The 25915-nt window shown below is 37.0% G+C and overlaps 1 protein-coding gene across 1 annotated transcript in view; it reads right to left on the reverse strand.

The window, feature by feature from the left end:
- The window catches only part of SLC26A7 (solute carrier family 26 member 7), a 70288-nt gene extending 45516 nt beyond the window's left edge, over nucleotides 1-24772 (reverse strand). The window contains exons 1-4 of the mRNA XM_014265019.3: nucleotides 24269-24772; nucleotides 11754-11864; nucleotides 8182-8354; nucleotides 470-634 (exon numbers count right to left, since the gene is read on the reverse strand). Coding sequence (XP_014120494.2) covers nucleotides 470-634; nucleotides 8182-8354; nucleotides 11754-11864; nucleotides 24269-24461 — 642 coding nt within the window. The 5' untranslated portion in view covers nucleotides 24462-24772. The remainder of the gene's footprint in view (nucleotides 1-469; nucleotides 635-8181; nucleotides 8355-11753; nucleotides 11865-24268) is intronic.
- Nucleotides 24773-25915: the final 1143 nt, after the last annotated feature.

Raw genomic sequence — 25915 nt, forward strand, 5'->3', positions numbered from 1 at the left:
CTTCAAGCTGTCCACTTGCTGTGTTTATGGCATAGTATCATGTAATAAAATAATAAATAACATATCTAGAGCAATTTTCGCATAGGAGATGCACAAATCATGGGTCGTTTTCCTTTCACCACAATGATGGTCAGATTTCATTCAGTAGCATATAAAGAAAATATATTTAAATTTATATTCCTTCCACATGCTGACCCAGAGAGAGATTACCCTCCCTGTATGGCTCAGGATAATAAAAGGGATTATGGATACCCTAAGAAACATATTTTAAATTAATTACTGTATCCATCCCTGCTAGTTCTCTATCAGGTTTTCCAAATCTTGTCTTACAAACAGTTAAAGCAAGATGAAGATTCATCTGTTCATTCACACATGTGCATAACAAATTCCATACTCTTACACAGACAAATAGTGCATATAATAAAATTTTATCTAATGAAGTAAATCTCATCTCTTTAACTGAACTCACATGAAAAAATGCCAGTGGTCCCGATATATATGGCATTTTCATTCCCAGCAGATACTTCACTTGTGAAGTCACGACGTGTGTAGCTGCTCCTGTTGTCATGGCACTTATGACAGGTTCTGTTAACAAGAAAGTGGCACTGCCCAACTGCAGCATGAACATCACTACCTAAAAAGCAAAGGCAGGAGGATCAGCAGCTTCTTGGTGATAGGACAATGAGTCAGAGTCCTTTTAATAAGTTATAAGATAAATGAGCTAAAGATACAAAGCAAAAGTCCTTTGGAAGATAAATCTATCTGAAAATGGAACCCACTGAAGTTCTGTGGGTTTACCTGCACTATTTTACTCACTAGTTTACCAGACTCTAATACTAGTTTAGTAGCAAAAGCAGACTCAGAGAAACTCTAAATATTGTCTCCTGCTCAAATATGTAAGCACAATAAACACTATAAAAATATCAACTCAACACTGCAACAAGTATAGCAACTCAAAAATTGAGGCTGGTTCTGGGACTTATTCCTGTTCCACTGCTATGCAGCCTAAATGGGCCAAGAGCCATATCTTGGTCCAGCTTACTGATTGCCAAAATGTCATTATCAGGATTCTCAAAATTAGTAATTTCAACAGATACTAAATTTATGAGATGCTATAGAGACTCTTGTGGTGAGATCCCTAATCCAGAAATTTAAACTACAGCAGGATTGGCAACTATTGTAGGTATTGTTGTGTTCAACTCTTTTCTCCCCTTATCCTGTGCTTGGAACATTCTTTCTCTCCAAAGTATGAGATTTGATAACTCTTCATTCTTTGCACAAAGTTGCTACATGACTACAGCTGCTACTGTGGTTTACACAACACTTTGTGCTTTTCTGATCCACATTAAGTTACATAGATATTATCTCCCTTCACAATGAGTTTTGCCGTTTCTGACTTCTGAGGTCTTTTGCATTTGCTGCTCTTCTTCCTGAAAAGTTACATGCTCTTGGCACAGAGTTGTTTGTTACAATACCTTCTAAGAGGTTCATTTTGTGTTTACCATACTAAACATCATCATTTTGGAATATATCATAGTCTCCCTTGCTTTTTTGGGGGTTGGTTTTTTTAGGGTATTTTTTTTTTTTCTGAAGCTAAAACTGTTATTTTCAGATGTTATCTTTCTTTATGCCTGAACACCATTCATGTTCTCACCATAAAGCTCACCTGTATGCAGAGAACTTTGGGCACAGTACCACAAAAGAAACAAAACCATCAAAATAAGTGGCTTTTAATTAACCACAAAACCTCTAGTGAGCAATATCCTCTTCCATTTGAGAGATTAAATCTGAGATTTTTCTTCTACTTCCCACTAATAGCATGTAAATTGCTCTTTACTATGAGCAATTGGAACATTGATTGCCATTCAAGATTGGACTCCAATAATGATAATTACTGTGTACCCTCAGTGAGTAGTAATTTAGTTAGTCAGGCCTAAAACTGATAATTACTAATTTCAGATATTTTGTTTAGCTGTTTGTTCTAACAGTGTGTCTACTACTATATTTAAAACATTTTTCACAGTAGCAAAGTTCAATAAGAATTCAATTCTCCCTTCCCTTGGGAATTTTTGTTTGTTTTCTAAAATTGGTTTCTATTGTCTGAATGTGAAATTTCTAACTGTGTAATAGCTTCGTTTCCAGGAAATTGGATGTTTATTTAGCCATGGAATCAAAACCACAGAGACAATTCTGTATATTACATAATATCACAGAGAAGTATTAGTTACTATTAGCATTTCAGAGAAAGTTATTATTGTGAGTTACAGCAAAAGGATTGCTGAGGTTAGAAATTTCAGCATCACTCTCAGGTCTACATTTTGGTATTTTACTTTTTTTTTGTTTAATCTTCAGCATTTTAAGAGGATGCTTCACAGGTACTAACTAAAAGAACACATTTCAAACACAGTTTTTATTGATTGCATGGAATCATGGGCTATGAAAAATACATGCAAAGCATGGGTGTGGTTTCAGTTAGACAATTTCTGTAGCCACTCAACTGAACAAGCAACACTTGGTGCCCTCTCCTTCCTGCAGAAGGCAGCTCAGGACTTCCAGAGACAAAGGCAGTACTTCATGAGCATGAACATCCTACTCTTTATTTGCATGACAGAGAAATAAATATGATGTGCACCCATACAACTTCCATGGAGAGGATCTAAAAATGCAGCAACCAGAACAAGAAATGTTCTGGGTGGAGGGTGTAATTTTTAGCAAAAACTGATATGGGTACCTCATGTTGTCCCTGCAACATGAGTAATGGACAGAAACTGCTTGGATCGTGAGGAGGAAAAGGTTTTGAAACAAGCCTCCCAAATCTATCTGCATGTGAATTTTCCTGACAGATAAAATTATTATTAGCATTTACACAGGCCCAGATTGACTCTACAATTAACCCTCCATGCTGGGCAAGAGCCATTTAAGCTTGGCTGCCTCTGCATTTTGAATAAACACCATTTGAAACTTAGCTAAGCTGACAGCACTCAATTACATTACATTGCATTATGTCATAAAATCTTTCACCCAGCAACACTGACCAAAGTGTAGAAAGTTCAATATTCTTAAAGAAATGTCTAAAAATCTGCTTTATTTTGGCTATTGGTTCTGATGCTCATATTTGCAGGTCTTCCACTTTATTTTCTGGTATATTTTATGATTTATTTTTGTTCCTGATGCAAACAAACTACAGAGAAAAGTGCCACTAAAGTGCTGGAACAACAACAACAACAAAAAAAAGCAAATATTTTTTCCTTTTATTATTTATAATAATGCTGAGATTTTCTTAACCTGTAAAAGAAAACAAAGTTTCACTTATTTTAGAATTGCATCCAGAATTTTTAATTTTTAAGAACTTAGTTCCTAGAGGATAAAAGCATATTTCAGGGAAAGAATATGCTCAATATAAAAGTGGTTTGAAAGGCACTTGGCTATTGATTATTTGTGTGGCACTTCCAGTACATAATATTTTGTAAAAAGGTCCCTTAAGAAGTAACTGTCTTGAGATGAATTTTGCTTTCACCAGGTATAAATTCTTGAATAAATTCATGTAAATAAAATAAAGACCTTTCAGAGAAAAGAAAAAGCAATATAAGATAAAGTGAGGGAAAGCAGCCTTGAGTTAATGCACAGTAAAGGAGAAAAGATCACAGAAAAAAGGTATGCAATGAAGTGATTAGACAGAAGTAGGGAAAGGTGTGATTCCCAAAAAAAATGGAAAAAATAAGTAAATTTCAAAATGGAAGAAAGACAATGCAAAGGGAACCTTTTTTGCAGCTGTCTTTACTGCTCCATAATTTTACTCTGACAAGTAGAAGATAATGGGAATTTAGCCAGGAGAAGAAAAATGAGCAATTGCAAAAAGCAAAGCCCTCTATGTTCATTATCCAGAACCTTTGGTTCTTGTCCACTTTCAATACTTTCTTCCCATGACAACATGCTCAGTCTGTTATTATTATTATTAAAATTCCATTCAACATGTAGTCAATTTAACTCCATGGCCAGTAAAAATTTTTATCACTTAACAGCTCTTTGGAAATCACTAATGTCGAACTTTCTGTCTTCCAACTTCCCAGAAACTGGAAGACTGACATGGTGTTGCCTGCTGCACAGATTCAGCTTTGGAGAGTGAATTTTAAACCACTCAGAACTCCTCTGTTCTGGAAGGGGCTTTCCAGTGTCACAGCAGGCAAATGGTGGGGCCCTTCCTGATCATTTGCTGCATGGGCTGGGTGGATGAGGCCGGAACTGGGAGCATCTCTTGGAGCACAGGCTGCGAGCCTCTCATTTAGTACGTTTTATTGATAATCTTAAAATCTAAGTTTGCAAAAGTGAAGACTTCTATGGACCCTCTGGAGACAACAGTCGGACACAGTTCAACTCAGCTGAGTTACCAATTTAAAATCTCCATGGCCTGTTTCAATAGACATCTGACTGGTAGACCACTAGCTTTTGGTTCTTTGAGTTGCAGCTCCTATGTTCATTCTGGGTGTCCTGAGAGTGTCTGGTAGTTTCTGATGGTGTGCACAGTGAACTTTCCTCATTCCAGGACCTGAAAAAGTCTTTTCTATGGTCTTTCTGTACTAACACATATGGTAGTATGTTCTACCATAACTGTGAGAAACAGAACTCCCTTTTGAAAACTTGTAATTTTCAAAATGCAGAATAAGAGCCTGCAATAAGGTATTTCCATTGTAAAAGGAAAATGAACTTTTTCCCTGATTATCACTGTATAATAGACTCGTGTTTTTACCTCATGCAGAGCTATCGGTGACAGAATATTGCAGCATCATTTTTCTCACAGGGTAATAGAGATTTGGACAAGAATATTGCCTTACAAAAATGCCCTTCTTATTCAAATGTGCTCGTTTTTTATTAACCAAATTGATAATAGACTGTGTAAATTTGTTCTCCTGAAAACCAGAAATATTTTTATATCCAACGCTGTATATCAGCAACTAATTACATGTTAGTTTTTAAAATACTGTAGATTAAAAACTTGCCAATAAAAATGTTACAAGACTGGAATGCAATAAGCAGCTGTTTCTCCTCTAGAGAAGAATAGCCCAACTGAAGTCTATAACACTGTGGTCTTAAGAGAATTCAGGGGTTTTTTTCCTAGGATATTTTTTCCTCAGTTTTATCTGCAAGGAGCTTTCCTCTATTTATTCAGGAAATCTTAATCTTGAATTTCATTTTAGTATGCTGAGATTATTTTAGAGACACATATATTTATGCAAGCATTCTTGCACATATATTAATAGGGAAAAAAAATCTTACCCAAAAGCACTTTTGAGGATTTTTTTAATGTTATAAAGGCAGCATCCAATTTTAATTACAAAATTACCCCATATATGGCTGCTATGTTCCATCATTTTCTCTCCCCATCAATGCCTCCAAGGTATTTGATATCAATGAAGATTTCTATTAGTTTGATTTGTTTTCTATGCCCTGTTTATTTTTATAGAGTAGCAGCTACACAAACATTAAAAAATTCATATGCCTTCCATTCTGCTTTTTAAAATGAAATAATGCATGCATTATATTGAATGGGTTTGGTAATTGAAGTTTTTATTTTATGTTTACTTATTTTCTATTTTAATCCTATTTTAACTTCATCAGAATGCCTCTTAATATAATTAAGTATTCTTTCTCTTTTATGAGCACTTCCTTAAACATTAGATTTCAGAAGTAGTTCAGGACTCTGAAATTTATTACTTTGAGAAAAACTTAAGCAGCTAAGCCCTAATTTGAATTGTGAAAATCTCTACCTATCCTTGTCTTATGATAAGAAAATAGTGCTAATTTATGTCTAGATGGTGCTGAAATTCACAGAGCCTGCTCAGAGTTTGCCTCACACGCAAATGCACAGTTGTGGTCTGCAATAAACACAAGCTAGCCAACAGCAGTTCATCTCAAAAACTGCTCCCCCTTCCCCCACCTTCCCTCCATTACTCACTATTTTTTATGTTTTCTCTCTTATTTTAACATTATTTTCTGATTGGATTACTTAGCCATGCTACTGGAAAAATAGCATCAAATTGCTTTTTAGGCCAAGGGTGTACAGCTCTTTACCTACTCTTTTCAAGAAGGAAACAGCTGTTTTGGCAAGGACTTTTCATCCTTTGTCTGGAAGATGCCCAAGGTAGGCATAAGTCAAAGCATCTGTTGTTTTTATGCAATTAGTGGCTGATTAGAGAACTGCATTTTGACTATTTCTCAGAAAAATAAAGTTTTATAGTAGATAACATAACCCAGGTCTGCTCCCTTCCCAAAGCAGCACCATCCCAGATATCAACTACACATAAAATCCAACTTCTTTTTGTATTGCAGGATGTCTTCAATGAAGAGCTGTTGCCCCAAAATGCATTGTACTATTCATCTTGTCCCAGAACACACATTAATTTCAGGCTACTAGGTAATTTCTAATCTAATCTGATAAATAGAAGAAGGTGACTGATTCAGCTACCCATTAAGAGCAACATGTACCCTGTCACCTTATCTGGGGTTTGCAGCAACTCTTAGTTGGGAGACTGGAATCTTCATTAGAGACATAGATTCCCACACTTAACAGCACCTGGGAAGATGCCAAAGTTTGATCTCAGCCTTGATCAGGACTTTCACCTGCATATTGCAGTATTAGTATCTTCAAGGCACTTCTTTAGGAAATAAGTGTTTATAAGTGTTACTCTGGCCTCCAACCATTAAACTCACACAAAGGATGGGTGGCAGCATGACAAGCACCAGCTGTGTTATATAATTCTAATGCAAGTGACATTATTGACCTGGGAGAGGAGCCCATGCACATGGCACAGTTCCCTGCATCTGAAGATGCAGAGAGGATTTACCAGTTCTTCTCATTCCAGTCAGGATTAAAGAGGACATAGGCTGAGATAAATCAGCTGATGCAGTGGAAGGCATATGAAAAAGCAGAACTTTTCAGGATGAAGGAGTGTAAGAGGTCTAGAGGACTCACACACCTAACGTGATACTGCAGCCACCAAGCAAAACAATTTCTGCATTGGATTTTGAAGTTACATCAAATGAATGCAGGCACCAGCTTCCCACACAAGGCACTTTGGCCTCTCTGGGGATGATGCAGGAGCTTTCAAAGCTGTGGGCACAGGACTCCTGCATGAAGAGCTCCATTCATGCTCTGCTGTTGCACACACCCTGCGTTAGATGCAGTGCTGGGCTGCACATTGGGACAGCACGTGCAGGCACAGCCAGGCACAATCTGCATCAGCTCTGCTGTCTGTGCTGTCTGTAGGCTGTCCCTCATGCTCCAAAGTCATGATCCAATAAAAGAATTCTCATCATAAACCAATAAAAGAATTATAAGAACACACCAGAAATAACAATGCTTCTTGATATTTCCTACTGACTAACATGAGTACACGCCCCAGTTCCTGCCAAGCACGTAGGCTACTGAAGATCCCATTCTGGGCCCCTTTGCTCATCCTCTGCATGGGAGAGGGATCCAAAGCACCAGGTGGAGGGGTCAGGGTTTGTTTCAGGAGCCCAGCTACCTAGGAGGAGTTGCAATGTCACATGCTGGAACATTACTTCTCTTTTAATATTTACAAGGAAAGAGGGAAGCCTTCATTGAAAACCTAAGCAACTGGCAATGGATGAAGAAACTTGGCTCCTTTAGCCAGAATAGGAAAAAAGAAGAAATTTAAAAGACCTCTGATCATTTAAATAAACTTTGGAGAATCATTTGAAGACATCTGTTTTACTATTTCACTTTAATGATGGGTGTGTGAACTCTAAAGAGAATTTAAAACTTTCCCTACTGTTTTTAATTACTGGATATTGTATAGTATTGCTTTTCAAGCCAAGGGCAACTGAAAGCCACAGGAATATGTCAGTGCTTACCAGGAGCTGATTCATGTTTGTTTCTGAAGAAGGAAAAGAGACACCAACTCCAAGGGAGTATTATGGTAAAGCTGACTGAAGGTGATTTTGCTTCATATTGTAAAATACTGAGAGAATGTATACAGATAATTACTACATCTCAACAAAGGATTAGCAAATTCTTAAAGTGCATTAATTTCATCATTTGTGCCCATTGAAGTAGATGTTTTCATTAGTTTTCCTCAGAGAAGTATAAAAACTATTATAAATGTCATAGCTGTAACAAAGGCAGTACATCATTAGCATACAGAAAATGGGATCACCACCAACCTGAATGATTCCACCTAGAAATGAAACTGCTGCTGCAACTCCAATCCTCTGCATTTCAAATTCTGACAAACCCAAAATTCCTGAATTATTGTTTGCTGTGAAATTAGTTCTGACTGAAGGAACAAGACGCTCAACTGCATTGGCAGATATTAAGGAAGTTAAAGCAAAAGTTCCTGTAAAAAAAGCCACACATTAGTCACGAATAATTGTATATCTGTCTGTACTCATCACTCATGGTCTCTTTTTCAAAATGGCCATTATAAGTAAAAGCGCCATTTTTTACATTCCTGTCATCATAAGAACAATTTTAAGATATTTTTTTCTATGTAACACACATTTCTTCCCATAAAATACCATTTATACAGGCAAATTAAATGAAAATCCTTTTTTAAGAACATTTATTAAGACAGGTTTACAAAAGACATTCAAATACAACAATTTAAAATGATTTCAAGTTATCAGAAATGCTTTTAACTCACCCTGGATGTGATCAAGCAGCTATTTCTCTGAGAATCCCAAGTGTTCACTATTCAAATGTCTAGGGCAATTAATTCACACTATATATATAGTACCTAGCCCATTAAATAGTACCTAGCACTCTAATAAATGGAGGCAAATTGTGAGAAAAACATTTATTTGCTGAAAGAGATAAAGTGTATTTAATGACACAAAGATAAATGAGGGTGACAATTCAACATTAAAAGACACAAACATGCAGAGTTATTAGAGCACAGGAATATCTTGCTATGTCAGACCAATGGCCCATCTTGCCCAGTACTCTGCCTCCAGCTGTGATAGTCAGAGGTGTCACCTGGGGAATGCACACAAGCCTGGCCATTTTCTGTGGGCCATTGCTCTTATTGCCATCATCCATAGCTGTTGGGTTAGTGAAGTACTTCCTTAGCTGGCTTTTTTAAATTTTGTTTGTGGACTAGAATTCATGAATTTATCAAAGGTTGTCTGAACCTGCCTGTAATTTCTCCTTTTTCAGTGTTGTCTGAGAGCAGGTTTCAGAAGTTCAGCATCTGCTGTACTGTTTTCTTTAATCGATACTTTAAAAGTCTTCTAAAACAATTTCTCTCTGAACTCACTTTTTTTCTACTGCTGCAGGACCTGGTGTACACAGTCCTGCCCTCACCTTGGCCTTCACAGAGTAAACCTCACAGCATGAATTCCTCAGGAACCCACCAGGGATTCCACCACCCTGAAAAGTGATCATGAGGTCCAGCCTTTTGCTCCATATCTTTCAACCTGCTAATAATTAATAAAAGGACTTTTCTTCTATCACAAGGACAACTTAGTTTCTTTAGTAACCTTTGGTGTGGAGCCTTATCAGTAGCTGTTTGACCATTCTGATATCTTATATTCAAAGTATATCCTTTCTCCATGCGCTTGTTGACATTCATGCAGTAGTCTAGATGGTAGTGAGGTAGGATTTTCCTTTACAGCAGTCACATTAACTCCTCTCCAACAGGGTCTGATTACACATAGCTTTTTTTGCCCCATCCCTGGAAGTGTTCAAGGCCAGGTTGGATGGGGCTCTGAGCAACTTGACCTAGTGGAAGATGTCCCTGACCATGGCAGAGGGGTTAGAACTAGAAGACCTTTAAGATTCCTTTCAAACTTGGCCATTCTATTGTTGTAAGATGTTTGTATAAAATTAAATTTGTAAACACCTTACATGAAGTTCTATCTTAAATCAAAGATGTGTATGTGCTGTTTATGGCAGATAAAACTGTCTCAGAGAATGGTTCAAAATCAATTATGTTAACAAAAGTCACAAGCTGTATGTATTTGTTGCTCAGGTGAGAAATCTCTTAAGGTAGATCAGCCTTTTCAAAGAAGAGGCATTTCAAGTGAATAACAGTTAACTGAACAGGGCCATTTCTGATTTTCTATTTCATACTAACATGACTGCCTTCACTAACAAAGAACACTTTTACAGCCTGTGTACATATGGAGAGCATCTCAGATCTTACAGAAAATTCTGGTAAGTGAAGAAGTTGTCTCCAAAGTCCATAAGGAACTATGGAGCAGCTGAGGCAGGCAGCATGGCTCCTGTACACTCAGCTACACACCACAATGCCTTAACTGGGGCTGGGGGAACAAGTGCATGAGACCTTCTCTCTGAAAAGATCAACAATATATGTCACTCAAATTTAAAAATTTCCATATGTGCAAGAGAAGTCTTTTGTTGCCTTTTTTTTTTCATTGAAATTAAATTTTGAAATAGAATTGTGAATGGAAAGAGTTTCCACACCAAGGACCATGCAGAAATCTGCAGACATGAACTCAGCAAGGCATTCTCTGAACACTATTCCCTCCCAAGGATAAAACATCAGACTTAACAGCATACTTACCTATTTTATCAACTGTTTTCATTACTAGAATTTATGGCACCCAGATGCTTCCTTATCTTTCCTACATATGATGGATTCTTGTCTTCCTAATAATCATACAACAACAAACTTCTGACAATACACTTCTAATTTTTTTTTGTTTTGAAACAGCTTTTTAATATAGGCTATAGTTTTAATCTATCTGTATTCAAGAGAAAAATTTGTTTTCCAGATTCTAAATTTCCACCTTTTCTTGGAATGCTTTAACATGAGTTGAATACAGTCATTACAACATTATGATACTAACACATCTACAGATCCTTTTTGGACGTCAAAAGGCTCAAATATTCTCTGTACATCTAGGGAAAGCAGACTTTCAACTTTCTTTTCTTCTCTAAGACAATTTATAGCTGTTCAGAATTGTATTTTTTATAATGTAACGGAATATTTTTGATCAAAAAGGGAGCTCAGAATGTGTTGCTAACTTCTTAGTAGAACATGCATACACTTGTGCAATCAGACTCTGCAGAGTTCATTTTGAGTGTGACTACCCAGAACCATCTTTTGTCCTTTGGGCTCAGAAACAGAGCATTCATCAACCTATTAGGAGCCCAAAGCCATTCAATTCTTGAGCTGGTGAGGCTCTGCTGAGGGTAAACAAGTAACTCATAACTGCCAGCAGAGTGGCCGGGCAGCATCTTTCACTGCCTGCCCAGCTGCTCTGCAAGAGGATAAGAGTCCTTACTGGGAGAGTCTCTAGCTTTAATACAATAGCAGGTAATGGGCTCAGAAGGTCACTTTTGTTTTTCTTTTCCTGAGAAATGCAGGATTTGTGTTTTAGACAGGTGAGAAGTAATGTGTGTTTTTTGTGGTTTAAGAGGCAGTCCAATGTTTTTCATTTCCATTTACATACATCTTGTTGGCAGAGCCCTGTGTTAAACTCTTAGCCTGAAGCAGATTTCTAAAGCAAAGTCAAAATACAAAAGCTCTTAGTAAATTACATTTACAAAGGAAGTGTCAGTGCAGTATAAAATTATAATGGCAGGAGTAACTCCAGTATATTCTTAACGAGGCTCTTTAAAGTACTTAAACTGACAAAAAATAGTTGTAAAGAGACGCACAAAACCATCTTATTTCTGTTTAATCATAGAAAATTTTCCTTCCATTGACCTTTACACAAGAATAAATTTCAGTATCCAGCTCTGAAAACTACTTTAGCAGACAGACACTTACCTGTTGCAACGTGACGTCCCATTCCAAATATGGCATAAATAATGACAGGGAAAAAAGATCCATACAAACCAAAAACTGGATGGACTGAAGACAGAACAGCAAAGGCCAGCCCTACAGAAAATTAAAATTAAAAAATACTTCACTGTATGATGATAAAACTGTTCTGTTTGCTTTGTTGTTTTTTATTTTTATGAGGAAATGTCTACAATTTTATTAAGAGCAGGAAAAACTCACCTTCCTTTATTAAAATCTAGATTCTAAGTGAACTACTATACAATAAGGATCAGAAATAACTATGGAAGGTTTTTCATTTCATCATCCAAATCCATATATCCCACCATGTTTCCAAGTTGTCTCCATTAGTGGTTCCAAGCCTCTTTTAATAGCCAGGCCTCACAGGAGGAGGCAGCAATATTTCACCCCCACCCTCACAAACATGGGTTTGAGACTGCCAGGCGGTCTCCAGGCAGTGGGATGGTTATTTTTTACAAATATTCCAAAACCTGTAATTTTGGTTTGGATGGAGCCCCTTCAGTCTGCTTTCTTCTAATTTCTTAAACAAAAAACTATTCCAGAGTTCATCTTCTTTAGAGGGGTTTATAAGCCTTTAGACATTAACATTTCTTCCATCATGTAAAGCTGTCAGTTCAGAAACAGAAAGTATTTGACTTTCATGTTGAGATGGAGAATGAGCAGAATTGGTTCAGGTTTAACTTTACAGACTTACTAATTACCTTCATTGCTTAGCTACAGAGGACAACATCCATCCTTTTCTTAGAAAGTCGTGGACAGGAATTCATCTTTCAACAGAAACATTCCTGCAAAGCAGCAGATTTGGTTGCTTTTCAAATTGAGATACCTAAGATAGCAAGTGGCTATCTTGCATTGGCTTCCTGCAAGTCATCAGAGGACTCCCCAGACTTGCTCCAGATCAGCAGGCTCCACGGCCTTGTCACAGCTCTTACTTCTGGAAACTAAGAGCAGGAGAAGCTGGCTTGCACAGCTGCTCCATAAATTTTGGTGAATGCCTCATGATGCAGTCTGGAAGAAAGGACTGGCTGTGTAACACACAAGATGCCTCTCTCAAGTCCACCTTCAACCTGAGTGCGCTCACCAGCCTAGGGCAGAGGTTTGTGCACTGGGAGAAGGAGCACCTGTGGTCTGTGAGAGAGGAGATTCAGATCTGTGCAATGGAGCTGCCTTCTGTGTCCATGTGAAATCCTTGAAGAAAACTAAACCTGTAGGATTCATTGTTCTCACTGAGCTTTCCTAACTGCTCCAGAAAGCATTCTTTGCCTGAAATGTTGGTGTTATGGGGCTTTGATAGTATGGAGAGTGCCAAAAAGTGTCTTTGTTTATGGGTTTTGAGAGGCAATTCTGAACATTTATATTCAAAATCTCCTTCTCACATTTTCATTTGAGTCTGTAACAAAGCACACATGGTGGTGGGGGGGAGGCAAGAAAATACAAAAAGGTCAGAAGTGTCAGGTTCTCAGTGAAGCAGTTCCTCTGTTCTTAGAATAACCTCACAGTGAAGATTTTGCTGAGGTGAATCCTACATGGATCATTTTCATCCACATTGTGCTCAGCAAAGTATCACTATCTGTTATGACTTGGGGAAGAGATATTTTTAAATCTGTTTAGTTTTAAACTTCTTTTAAGCAGAAATTGACTTGGTTGCTCTTCAGCCTTATGATGAGTGCATCTACTGATAGTCACTTCTGTATTTTTCTCTTAGCACAGCAGTATTATAAACCAGAAAGCTCTTTGAAATTGTAGTGTAATGTCCATGTTCACATGATCAATAGAGGTAAAAGAAGATTCTGAACCAAGAGCAACACAGAAGGGTGTGCCTGAGGAGAATAAAAACAGCACAGGAGAGAACTATGTGACCCAATCCAGATAAAATTGAGCATGGGCGGGGCGGGGGGGAGGAAATAGAGAATAGGAGAAAGGAATTTTAAACCTTGTTTAACACTGGAAAATTCTTACATTTTAACCATTTTGAATATGAACAAAACCAAACAGAAAGAGAAAATTTGGAATTAATTTACTAGTTGAATACTACTCACACACATATTCCAGACTTGCAACAAAGCATTATGCTAGCCTAATTATTTGACTCCAAAAAGTGAAGGAATCAGAAAAATCAGTATAATTTCAGTCTCATTTTAATTATAACAACATAATTGAAATGGAGTGACCTGTCTGTGTACTTGCCAAGTATAAGGGAATACACAAGGTTCAGTACTTAATGCTGAGCCAGACATGTACTTTGGAAGGTTTTAGGGAAGAGCCTGTTGATCCTGGTTATAGTTATAAATCCAGATTATCTGATGCTGATAAATATCACTTGTTTACAGGCAGATAATCTGAGTTTAAATTTGGCCCTCGTTTTTCTCCATTTCATGCCTGGATTTTTCACATTTTGTATTGAGTTTCTAGAAGCAATTTGTCATTCTTTTTCATGGTAAGGTTGTGGCAATCAGGCCAGAGCTGAAACTACCAGCCTTTGATTTGAGTCCTGGCTCTGTTTGTTAGGTTTTTACTCCCATTACTGAAGCATGTGTTGCACTTACTGAAGTATGTAAGAGCAGAGGGGCATTATAAAATAGAATCAGTAAAGACTTCAGGTTTTCTTATTAGGCATAAAATGCCTTAAAGATTCAAATACTTTTCAAGGTGTAATCAGTAGTATATTTAAGCTTATTTCGTTAATTTTCATATTAAACTTCACTGCAATGCATTCTGTTTGCTCAAGAACTTTCCCGTCAAAAGACAAGAAACATTATTTTCTTTTTTTTTTATTCCATAGAGTAATACTTAAAGAAAATAGATCATAAAGTAAGGATCTCCCATAATCTTCAATGGCAATATGGAGAAGCCCCCATGGCAGTGACATTAAGGTTTTCATATTACAATATAAATTCCATGAAAAGAAATGCAAACAAATATTGAGCAGTATGTTTGGATACAGTACATTAATATTGCTTGTTTTAACTACCTCCTTATCATAAGATAACATTGTGGGACACACTTTCACTGAAAACCATGACCTGTGACTAGCACCAGGTGCTTTCCAGTCCTCTGGCACACCAGGCTGAAAAGCAAGGGATCTTTAACACTTGGTGTCGATGCAAGCAACTGCAAAATAACAAACTCGATACAAAGAAAAACAAGACCATCTCCTGCCCCAGGAGAAAGGCCTCAGTTTGAGTTGTAAGTTTCTGCTAATTAGATTAGTGCCAAAACTACAGCAATAAAACAATATTTTCCATAAGAAGAACTATGAATCACCAGAGTATAGTCAACTAGTTAACAGTTCTCTGCATCTGGAAATATGCTCATGATACGTACATCTGTTCTGAGGAAAACTCTACCACATCTTTTGGAAATAGTAGGTGCAAACCAGAAATTAAATTAGAAGCAGGAAAAGTATTAAGCCAATAATTAATTTGAGGAGTATCAACATGAGTATAATTTAATATTTACTGTAAAAAGCTATATATATTTTAAAAGTTTTTCTGATAGAGTGTGTATTCAAATAACTTTCTGTAATTGTGACCTTTTACTCTTAAGTGTGACTATTCTAAGACGGTCAGAGCCCCGGTTTATGGCACCCTAAATGTCACTAATTCATCTTATCCCCCTCAAAAATGCTATCTTCAGTTGTGGGCACTCTCTAATGCTTCAGAAAAATATAATTTCTCCATTTCTACTCCTTCTTCTCACAAAGCTCTATTATGTAGTAAGGAGGGTATTTTCTGAGGATATAGAACTGACACATGTTTAATCAGTCTCCTATCAATACTTCCTGGAGAACTAACAAATCAAACTAACCAATGACTCACATCCCAGGATTTAATTTCTAACTCCAGGATAGGTAACTTCTATTGAAGAAAAAACAAGAAAAGTTTTTTCCACTATTGGAAAAAAAATAACATTATATTTCAGAAAAGTCTTCCTACACAAACCTGCTCGTTCTGGAGGGTTCTTTAACAATGGCATCATAAAAGCTCTTAACACAAAATGATCTTTTGGAAATCATTAACTTCCAAAAACTGGGCAGCTCAATGTCAGTTCTCTCAATGCACATTTACTGGGGCTGAACGAGTGGATCGTACCTTCTGTCTCCCTTATTTAGTGACAAAGTACCAAGAGCTTAAAATCATTCCTTGGTTCTTCTGTCATTCAAAGCCTGAGGCAAATGAAGAATGTAAAGAAAAAATGGAAGGACAGGCCCTCAAAAACGAACCATAAATCTTTCAGACACAATGTTGATTTGGCAACCCCACTCTTTTTGAAGGATCCTTCAGTGCAGCTCCTGCCCATGCAGCAGTCTCCTTCAGCCTGGTGAGAGTTTAGCACCTCAGCTGTGTTAGCCATAGTACCTGAATTCGCAGTATTTCACAGATTCTGAAATGCAGCTCTCCCAGTGTACCATCTGACAAGCACATCAAAGGTGGATTTGAGAAAACATTGTGTTATTCTGACACTTTACAGATCCCCAGATACTGACATTTGTATCTTAATGTTCAAAAGGAAAATATGCAAGCATTATGGTACAAGAAGTAAGGGGATGGCATGACCAGCTTATGATTTCACTGCTCAAGACAGCTTGACCCTTCTGTATGCAATAGATACATGCAAAACAGAGCATTTAAAAATTCCTAGTGTTTTCTTTTCTTTTAATAGAGCTCCTCAAAAAAATCTATCAGTCTTGACAGACAATCTGAAATGTTAAGATCCCTTTAGGATAAATTTGACACCATATCTGAACACCACAAAGATTTTATAAACTGCTTCATGGGGAGTCCTATTATCCACTAGTCAGCTGTAAAACCGGAAAAATTCGGCCACCTCCAGAAACAAAGAAGGATTTTGACAGTGGATTATAGGTAAAAATCTCTGTGTTTCAGTAAGAATAAACAGAGAATGAAGCCTTCAGAAGTTTCTGGCAAGCAGGTAACTATGAGGTAATCTTCTGAGAAGCATCAATTCTGTGGAGAAACAAAAACCTGTCATGAGTGATTTGAGGCCTTAATCCCGAAGAGCTGGACTTGCTGAAATCCATGAAAAGGGCATCCATTTTGGCAAATCAGTGGCCAAGGATCTGAACACTAACAGTTTTCTGATCTGGAAGATTATGTAGGGTGTCGTTTCTTCTTTCAAGGATCAATGTTTCCTGGGTTGCTCAGTCTCTGTCCATGGTGCTCAGGCACCCCAAGGCCCATGCAGCTCACCTGGGCACGCAGTGAGTGCACACCAGAGTGCACCTGGACAGGAGGCCCCAGCAGAGCCAGAGGTCATCCAGAAGCTGAATTCACATTTCTAGCAGTCTGTTAGACAGGTCTGCACTAGCACATGTGTAACTTGGAAGAACTTTTATAGACATTAGAAAGAAAATATTGCATGCACAGCAGCCTAAGTGCCTTGATGCTCCACTGGAGAGTTGTAAAGTGTGAAACATTGTCCCACATTTTCTCACTAACATGTTAAATTTCATATTCTGCTTACATCATTATTCTTTGCATGAGAGAACTCTTACAGAGTTCAACTGGACACTCTTCCAGAAACCATGAACTACATGGATTCTCCAATGCATTCTGTAGGAGGTTTTTCTGGCTCTGTTTCCAAATGTGCCTATTCTATTTCATCTACACGTGTTATTTGTAAGCCAGATGTATATTTACAAGGCAGCTTTACCCCTTAATAAAATTATTAGCTCCAGTTAGTGAGCTTAGAGTATATTTATGCCTACATTTATGATCAGAACCTGAAATAAACCCCTGGCAACTATCACTCTTGAGACGACACAGCTGGGGTTCCTTCATGAAAAGCTAAGAAAAAAAATTATATAAGTTCCTGGCATCATGCCTTCCAAAACACTGGGCACCAGTTCTGAAATGCAGGAAGGCAGTATAGTTAATTTTTTTTAATGCCAGGATCTCCAGCCAGTGTTAAGGAATTAGTTGTTCAGCAATAAATCCAGCTCCAGATTAAATGAAGTTTAATTAAAACATACAAACCACACCAAGACTCAGTGAGTTATTATTGGGCTTGAAGAATGAAAAAGAAAAGAAGTTGGCAGAAACAACAATACTGATTTCATCAGATGCCATCTACATATTTAACTTTTAGAGGAAATATGTCTCTAGGGCCCTCCACCCTCCAAAAAAACAGCCCACCAAAATCCACTTGAGCCAAAGAATTTCTTGTTCATGATAGGTCACAGGAAAGGCAGCAAATGTATAATACTATATATAAATTCTACATTAAGCATATCCCTGTAATTGCTGCCTACAAAAAAATATATTTTTTTAAAACTACAAACACTGACATCATTGCTATCTGGCAAGTTTGAAAGTCCAAATCTTATACCCTCACACTTCCAGCGGGCAGCTACTGAGTACATGCAATATAATATTCAGAAAAATATTTATTTCAAAAGAAACAGAAAAATGCTTATGATTCTACAACTTAGCAAGCAAAGACTGAATCAGAAATAGAGTGACAGTGTTTTCATTTTGAAACTCCCACACATTTGTCTTAACTTTTTCATATATATACAGAAGTTCCAAACTTCACTTTTATTTTTTTGGGGAAAAAAAAAAAAAAAAAAGCAGCAGCTCAGAGATCATAAAATTGAAAGGGAGCATAAAATTGTGAAGACCTTCTCTTGTGGTCTGCTCCCCCTTATGACAGCCAAACACAATTGTTTGTAATTTAGCACATCCATGAATGGGATTATGTGATAAGGAGATCCATCTTCTGAACCCAATAATTAAATACAATATTTTTAGAACTACTCCCAATTTTAAATCTAAACAGATTCAAGTTACTTTATTTTCATTTCACTATGTGCTGCAACTGTCTTTTAATTTGAACGCCTTTCCTGATAAAGAAAAAACCTTCTCATGTTTTAATTAACCTGAGCCATTTTTCTCCCAAATATAATCTCTGTTTTTCTACTCCTTCTCCTAGCCTTTTCTTCTACTGAGAACATCATCTATGAACAGATATAACCAAAATGAAACACTGTATTTTGCACTTATTTTTTAAAGGCTGTAAAAGCACTGGTAGGTTTGAGGTTTTTTGAAGGGTTTAACTCAGTTGCACTGTCAAACATGCATTTCAGTAGCAAACTACTGAAACCTGAATTCTTTTCACCATAAACTCTCAGTGTAGTATTGTACAAGTACTTTCTCTATTTTGAGCAAAAGCATTTTTGTGTGTCTAATTTCCCTACCCATAAACTTTTCTATTATTGGTAAGTGTAAAGAGTTTTAAATTGTTATAAAGAAAAGTGCAAGGTATAAGTATTATCATCACCCAGAAAATTACCAAAAAAAAGAAAATTTAAGTCATATGTTTGCATAAGCAGGAGACAGTCTGGTCATTAATAGCTTGAAGATGAGGTTTATAATTATCAAAACCTCAAGAGAGATCTTGGAAGAAGCCTGAGAGAAGGGTTGACATTGTCTGAAGTTAGGTACCTACATTAGTTATTTACATCCAGAATGAGTAAAACAACTTCAGGTGTTATGCAGAGCACTTAATTTTCACAGCATTTCATGACCAAAATACTTCGGACACATTTGTGTCCCCTACCTGTATAGACAAGATAAATAAGTTACATACACTAAAATATACATTCAAAAAATAAAGTATATATTCAAGCTGACTAACTTGGGTAGTAATTCCCCTGGCAATTAACTCATCTGCATGACAGAGGGTATCTTTTATAAACTTTTTCAGATAAACTTGGTTTTAATTCTGTTGCATTCAGGGACATTCAGGGAAGCTTACTGATGGGTCATGGCACATGGTTTCTATACGCCAGTCTTTGTAAGCAGTGTGCATAATTCTGCCCAGGAAAAAAACAAACAGCAAAACAGGCAAAAAAAACCCCCAAAGCCCACATTCTAAATAGCAAAAACACCTGAGGAATGACTACCAAAACATATACGCTGCAAAATTTAAATCCTGAGTAAAAGCTGTTTTTTTGAAAAGACAAGACTGAATGAAGAAGAATAGCAAAGTGGATTATTGGTAGATGGATCAAGAGCTTGGTAGTGAATAAATAATATCAGGAAAGATCACCTATGAAAGGCCATGAAAGTAAAGATGAATAATTTGCTTGGTGCAATAAAAGTTACCACTGGGCAAATAAGCTAAGCAGGTGCATTCTGAAGAGCTATGATGGGACTATAGCACATGTTCAGGAGGCTACAGAAAAAAAAATGATGACAGTTTAGTGAGATTTAGCTACATGGAAAGACTGTATCATAATGCATCTTAATTTTATCATGTAAGAAAACCAAGAAAAATTCAGACCCAGGCTGATCAAAGTATTCTTCTTTTATGGGTATGGGTATGAGTCACACAAAAAAACCGCAAATAATTCTATTGTGACAGGTCAATGGATGAATTAGAGAAAAGAAAACAGTAAGATCTGCCTTTAACCATGAACTGTTAAACATGATATCTTTATCTATTTATTACCCACAATGACATGGATATAATGGTTAAGACACCTAAACTTTGATGTCTGCCTCATCAGTGTCTACACTTGAGCCCATCCCTGTTACACTCAGAGGAAACTTATTAATATAATTAATGAACCTTAACAAAGCAGATGCTTGGATTCAGTCAGATGAATCACCCCTGTGATGGGTTGATTCTAGCCAGCAGTTAAGTACCCATCCAGCCACTCACTCCTCCTCAAAGGATGCAGGAGAGAATCAGAAAAGCACAAGTGAGAAAACTTGTCAGTCAAGATCGACAACTAAATAAGAGAATGAAAAAAAAGGAAAAAATAGTAATGTAAATGCAGTCATTCACCACCTCTCACAAGCACAAAATCACAGAATAAACTAAGTTTGGAAGGGATCTATAAAGATCATTGAGTCCAACTCCTGGCCCTGCCCAGGACACCCCAAGAGTCACATCATGTGGCTGAGAGCATTGTCCAAATGCTTCTTGAACTCGACCCGGCTGGTGCTGTGACCAGTTCCCTGGGGAGCCTTTTCCTGTGCCCAGCAACCCTCTGGGTAAAGAACCTTTTCTGATATGCACCCTAAACCCCTCCTGACTCAGTTTCCTCAACTCCTGTCCCTGGTCACCAAGAGAATAGATCAGTGCATGCCTTTCCACCTCCTCTCAAAGCATGTTGAGGTTTCCCTTCCATCTCCTCTTCTCCAGGCTGAACAAACTAAGTGACCTCTGCTGCTCCTCATCTGGCTTCCCCTCAAGGCCCTTCATCATCCTCCTTACCCTCCTTTGGATGCTCTCTAATAACTTAATGTTCATTAACTCCCATCAACTAAGTCTTCATTGACCAGTGAAGAACGCAGAAACAACTTGCTGAGAACTACTTACCTGCACAGCAGACCCTTTGTTTTATCAGCATGATTTCAATTTGGAAAGGAAAAAGAAGGTTAGGCACTTATGGGACATCTACACGGATCTAGCAGTTGAATTTGTTTGCAAAGATGAGGGATACAAAATTAAATGGAAAGACTCTTCATAGAATGACTGTGGATGTGGTATTAAAATTTTTAAAGGGAAAGGGAAGAGGACAATGAATCCAACAAGAAAGTTAGGGATTTATTTGTTAATTTAGAGACATATTGCTCTGGTCTATCAATAACAGAGTTTTGAGAAGTTTTTGAGACAAATTATACAAATTATGTTGTGATTACCACAATATAAAAGCTCAAATTTCTTAACTTCCTATTACAGTGTATAGCAAACTTCAAGACTGCATCATGATGTTCATTTTAGATTTAAAGATTATTTTTTCAACCTTAAGTATCAAAGTAAGAATAAGGATTCTTTGTCAGCATTATTAAATTATACTTGGAACTAATATTAAATAGCTGGAACAGATGAAGCCTGATTTCTTTTACTAGTTTTGACTTGTGGCTGGCTGACTTTGCACTCTGAGACTGTGCAAGTCCAGCTGGACCTTTGTGCCAATTGGTGTATTTGAAAAGGCTTTTTTTTTTTTTGTTAGAATTTGTAGAGTCTTTTTTCCTATGTGATATTTTCATAAAATTTTTAGAAACATAATTATATTTGACATTTCCTTCTCCATATTCTGTAGAAGTAGATAAAATACTCTAAAACTAGGGGACACATACAGAGAAAATAAAAGTATGGTCTCATAAGGTAAAGATCCCTGAATTTTGGGACTTCTGAATTAATATTTATTTATTATTTTTAGCAGACAATGAAACAACTACAGGAACATTTTCAGAACTACTGCTTGGTTTCAGCAATGACTCTTTCATCACAAATGCCCAGCAGTACATTATGGTAATCCCATGCCTTCACTTTCCATCTTGTTACACCCCTCAGTCTCCTTTTCCCCAGCCCAGTTTTGTTGCTTTCACTACAGCACAGTAAGGACAGTGACTTTCATATTTTCTTCCTTACAATGCAAAGGGAAATCAGCAATTTTATCTAAAATTCAGATTAGAAGTGGGAACACAAACACCTTACATGAGATCAGAGCAGTTGCCAACCTGAATAGTCTGAATATGCTCAATACCAGATGAGTAAGAAATCCCACAGAAGGAAATTGTGAAAAACACAGCTCATTTGCAAGGCCTTTATAATTATTCTCAAGCTACTGGACTGCTCTCCACCCCGGAGTTTGCAGTTTTCATCACTCAGAAAACTGTTACATATGAATAAAACTGTACATTTTTCCAAATATTTCCATTACTCAGGTTTATTTCCTTATACTAGGATTTGCCTAAACCTGTTGCTGAGGTTGACACTATGCTCAACAAATCAATTATCACCAATTACCTTTTTTTCCTACTATTATTAGAACTTCTGCCTTGCATTGCATTACAAAATTTCTTGGTTTATCTTGTGGGTGGAAGAAAATAGTCACAATAAGACCTCCGAAAATTTGGGGTTTTTTGGCTTTGTGCTATGTAACAAATGGAACTTCTTTTCATCCATAAGTCTTCCTGTGAAAATATTCGGATAGTGCTGGTAACTGGAATGCTTACAGCACTAGGGAAAGAGCTTATATTTGCATTGAAATCAAAGCACCACAAAGATGATGAAATGCTTTTGTCTCTAACTCTTTTCCTATTTCATCCCCTAAAATCATTTCAAAACCTTGAGAAGTAGCAAGCAGAGAAAGAAAAAACAGATCAGGAATTTCAAAGTATTTATTTTTGAACAGCATAAAGATAAAATTGTTTCTAGAGTACTTATAAATAAACCAAAAAACACAAACCTGTATTTTCTGTCTTCACAGATTTATCTGTGACAGTAAACAACTTCTTGGTACAAACTTTAAAATCCTGGCTAAAACTCCCAGGACTGCAGAAATATGTTTAAGGTAGCATTTTTGATGAATTTCAACATACTGTTATTAGCAGCATTTTAATTACAATTGTTGTATGCACACATACCAGTGAAATTAGATACATTGCAGAGTTACAGTATTAAGGTTTCTAAAGTTAAATCATGCCAATGCAGATGTTCCTAATTACTTTAAAAGCACAAATACTTATAGAAATCAGTTGTTTCAAGTTGCAGCATAATTCAATTAAAGGAGTGTTTAACAACATGAATGATAGTTAAGCACACTTCATATGGAAGACTGTTAGGAAACAATAGATATCATTCACATGAAGGAAGGAGTTAAAGTCCATCTGAGATAAGGAGCTGTGATTTGTCTGAGACAAATATAAGAAATTATCATACGAAGGTGACACTATCAGAGAGACATCAAAAACTGACAAAAGCATTTATTTCCTCACAGCAATCACTTTACTAGGCAAGATGATTGGAACTTAAAGTTTCTGCAGGTCATTGTGCAGGGTTTGGGAAGCTTTTCCTTTTTTCTGCCTTTTTTTTCTTTTTAGCTGTAAAATGGAGTCTAGCTCCACCCCTGCTTTGTATTGCTGCTTGAAAAGAGGTGTGGTAGGTAAGGCAATACAGCATTAAATCAGCACACAAGCCATGGATACCACAGATCGTCTCCTTGGATAATGTCTCTGGCAGGAATACTCTTTAGGCACAGAAAGTTGTGACCTCTTGCTGTGGTGTTTTGGAATTTTACAGGTATTAGTATCACACGTGTTTATTCCACAACAGCTTATTTTATAGTGCAATTATCATTGAATTATATTTTGTTTTCCATGTAAAATGGAGAAAAAGATAGTATTAAAAACATTGTATATAATATAATAAAACATTATAAATAAAACATTAACATTATATATAAAACATGATAAAACATTGTATATAATATATATCCTGTGTGAAGAGAGTTACTGCTCTCTCACCTTCCATATTCAATGTTTGAAAAAATGTCAAAGGATAAATAGTAAAGTTACACAGAAATTAACTGAATTCTTTCCACATTTACACATCCACTCTAAAAATTAGTTAAGAGTATATATTTTTCCTTGTATTTTTATTTAGATTCAATCAACATTCAATATGACCAGACAAAATATTAATTTGAAATGAGTTAACTGTACCTTGAGTCACCTGTTGGATGGCTAGCATCATCCCAGAAACAGTATCAGGAACCAAATTTTCCTTCCAGTTGTAGACAGGCACCCATGTCAAGATAGGCAGCCTCCTCATACACCAGGCTTTGATATCTTCTAAGCGAACAGCCTGGATCTTCCTCCAGACTGTACTTCTCTTCCTTTTTGCCCCTGTCATCATTCCTACCCCACAAAAGCAGTGCCTCTGTTAGAGGAGTGCACTGTTGAGGAATCACCCTGATCTCTGCCAGTGTCCAGTTTTCTTCTGAGATTTTTCAGTTCCAAACTGCAAAGAAAAAAAGATGAACAGAAGCACTTAAAATTTCTGCAGCTGTTCTGTAACTACACTCAATGAAAACACTTATTAAGTGCTTCAATCATATAAACAGCTACATTAAACGCAAGAACTGTCTACAGAAAAAGATCATATTTTCTGCTGTTTGCAAAAATTTGATCTAGTCTCAAGTTAGTTTGTGATTCTTTCCAGTAACTTCCCGCTTTATATCCCTGTAATGCTCGTGCTTTTGGCCTCGTTCCAGTGGCAAAATGAGGTATTACTGGGTGTGTGTGTGATATAGGCTGGGCTATGCTAATCTGAGCAAGAAGTGCCCAGCAGAGCAGGCATCTCCCTGCCAAGCCTGGGAGAGCAGCCTGGTCCCTCCTGGGGGAGCTTTCCTGGCCGCAGGCGGGAGGCATCGAGACCTCAGTAAAGATCGTGCTAGAAGACTTGTCTTACTCCATCAGCATTTTGTCTTCTAAATGACACAAAAAGCTTGTTTATGTAGCAAATGCAGAACATCAGGTAGCAATAAGCCCTACCAGAAACATACACAGAATCTCTCTGTGGGCTGAAAACTCAAACTTCAGAGTAACAAGCTCAAAGTGCAGCAAGGGACTGCAAGGTATCAGCTTCACATGGGCTGTGCCAAAAATTCTTGTGACAATCATTCTTGTTCAAAGCTAGTCCTTTCTGCTCTTGGCTGTCCACTCCACAAAGGCTCTCTCAGCACAGGCTGTTCACCCAGTAACATTTGTTCTTGTAATAATGTCATGCACCTTGTGTACGATACAAAGTGCTCAGACACAAAGTGATAAGGACATAGAGGAGCTTTAAATGTTCAGGCATTTAAATGCCTTGACTGTTATGGAGCAAGGACACAGTAAGCTTTCCTCTAAGTTTTCTGTATCTCTGGATGGCAAAGAAATTTAAGTTGAAATGCAAGATCCATTATATGGGGGAAGTGTCTTCCCAATCACTGTTCTGTAGTAAGCAATAAAAATCAAATTTTATATTTTTTAAATATTTCCTTTTTAAAAAATAGAAATTAATTTACATTTTATTGTTTAAATTAAGGCAAAAAAACCCTGAAGCATTTTCTACCCAAAACAATTTTAGAAAAATGAGACTGCTTCCAAATACAACAGGTAGACTGGCACAAAGACAAATGCATCAAGTCATTCTGCTGAGTGACATTCAGTTGATGTCCACAACTGTGTCCCGTAGAATTGCAAAGATAAAAAGGAAAAAGGAAGAGAAAGAAAGAATTTCTTGGCATGAGACAGACTCTTACTTTTTACTATTCCTGGCATAGTTACTCTTTGCCCTGCCCACCCATTAACAACATACACTTTTTA

The sequence above is a fragment of the Zonotrichia albicollis genome, chromosome 1 (assembly GCF_047830755.1).
Source record: "Zonotrichia albicollis isolate bZonAlb1 chromosome 1, bZonAlb1.hap1, whole genome shotgun sequence".
Taxonomy (NCBI): Eukaryota; Metazoa; Chordata; class Aves; order Passeriformes; family Passerellidae; genus Zonotrichia; species Zonotrichia albicollis.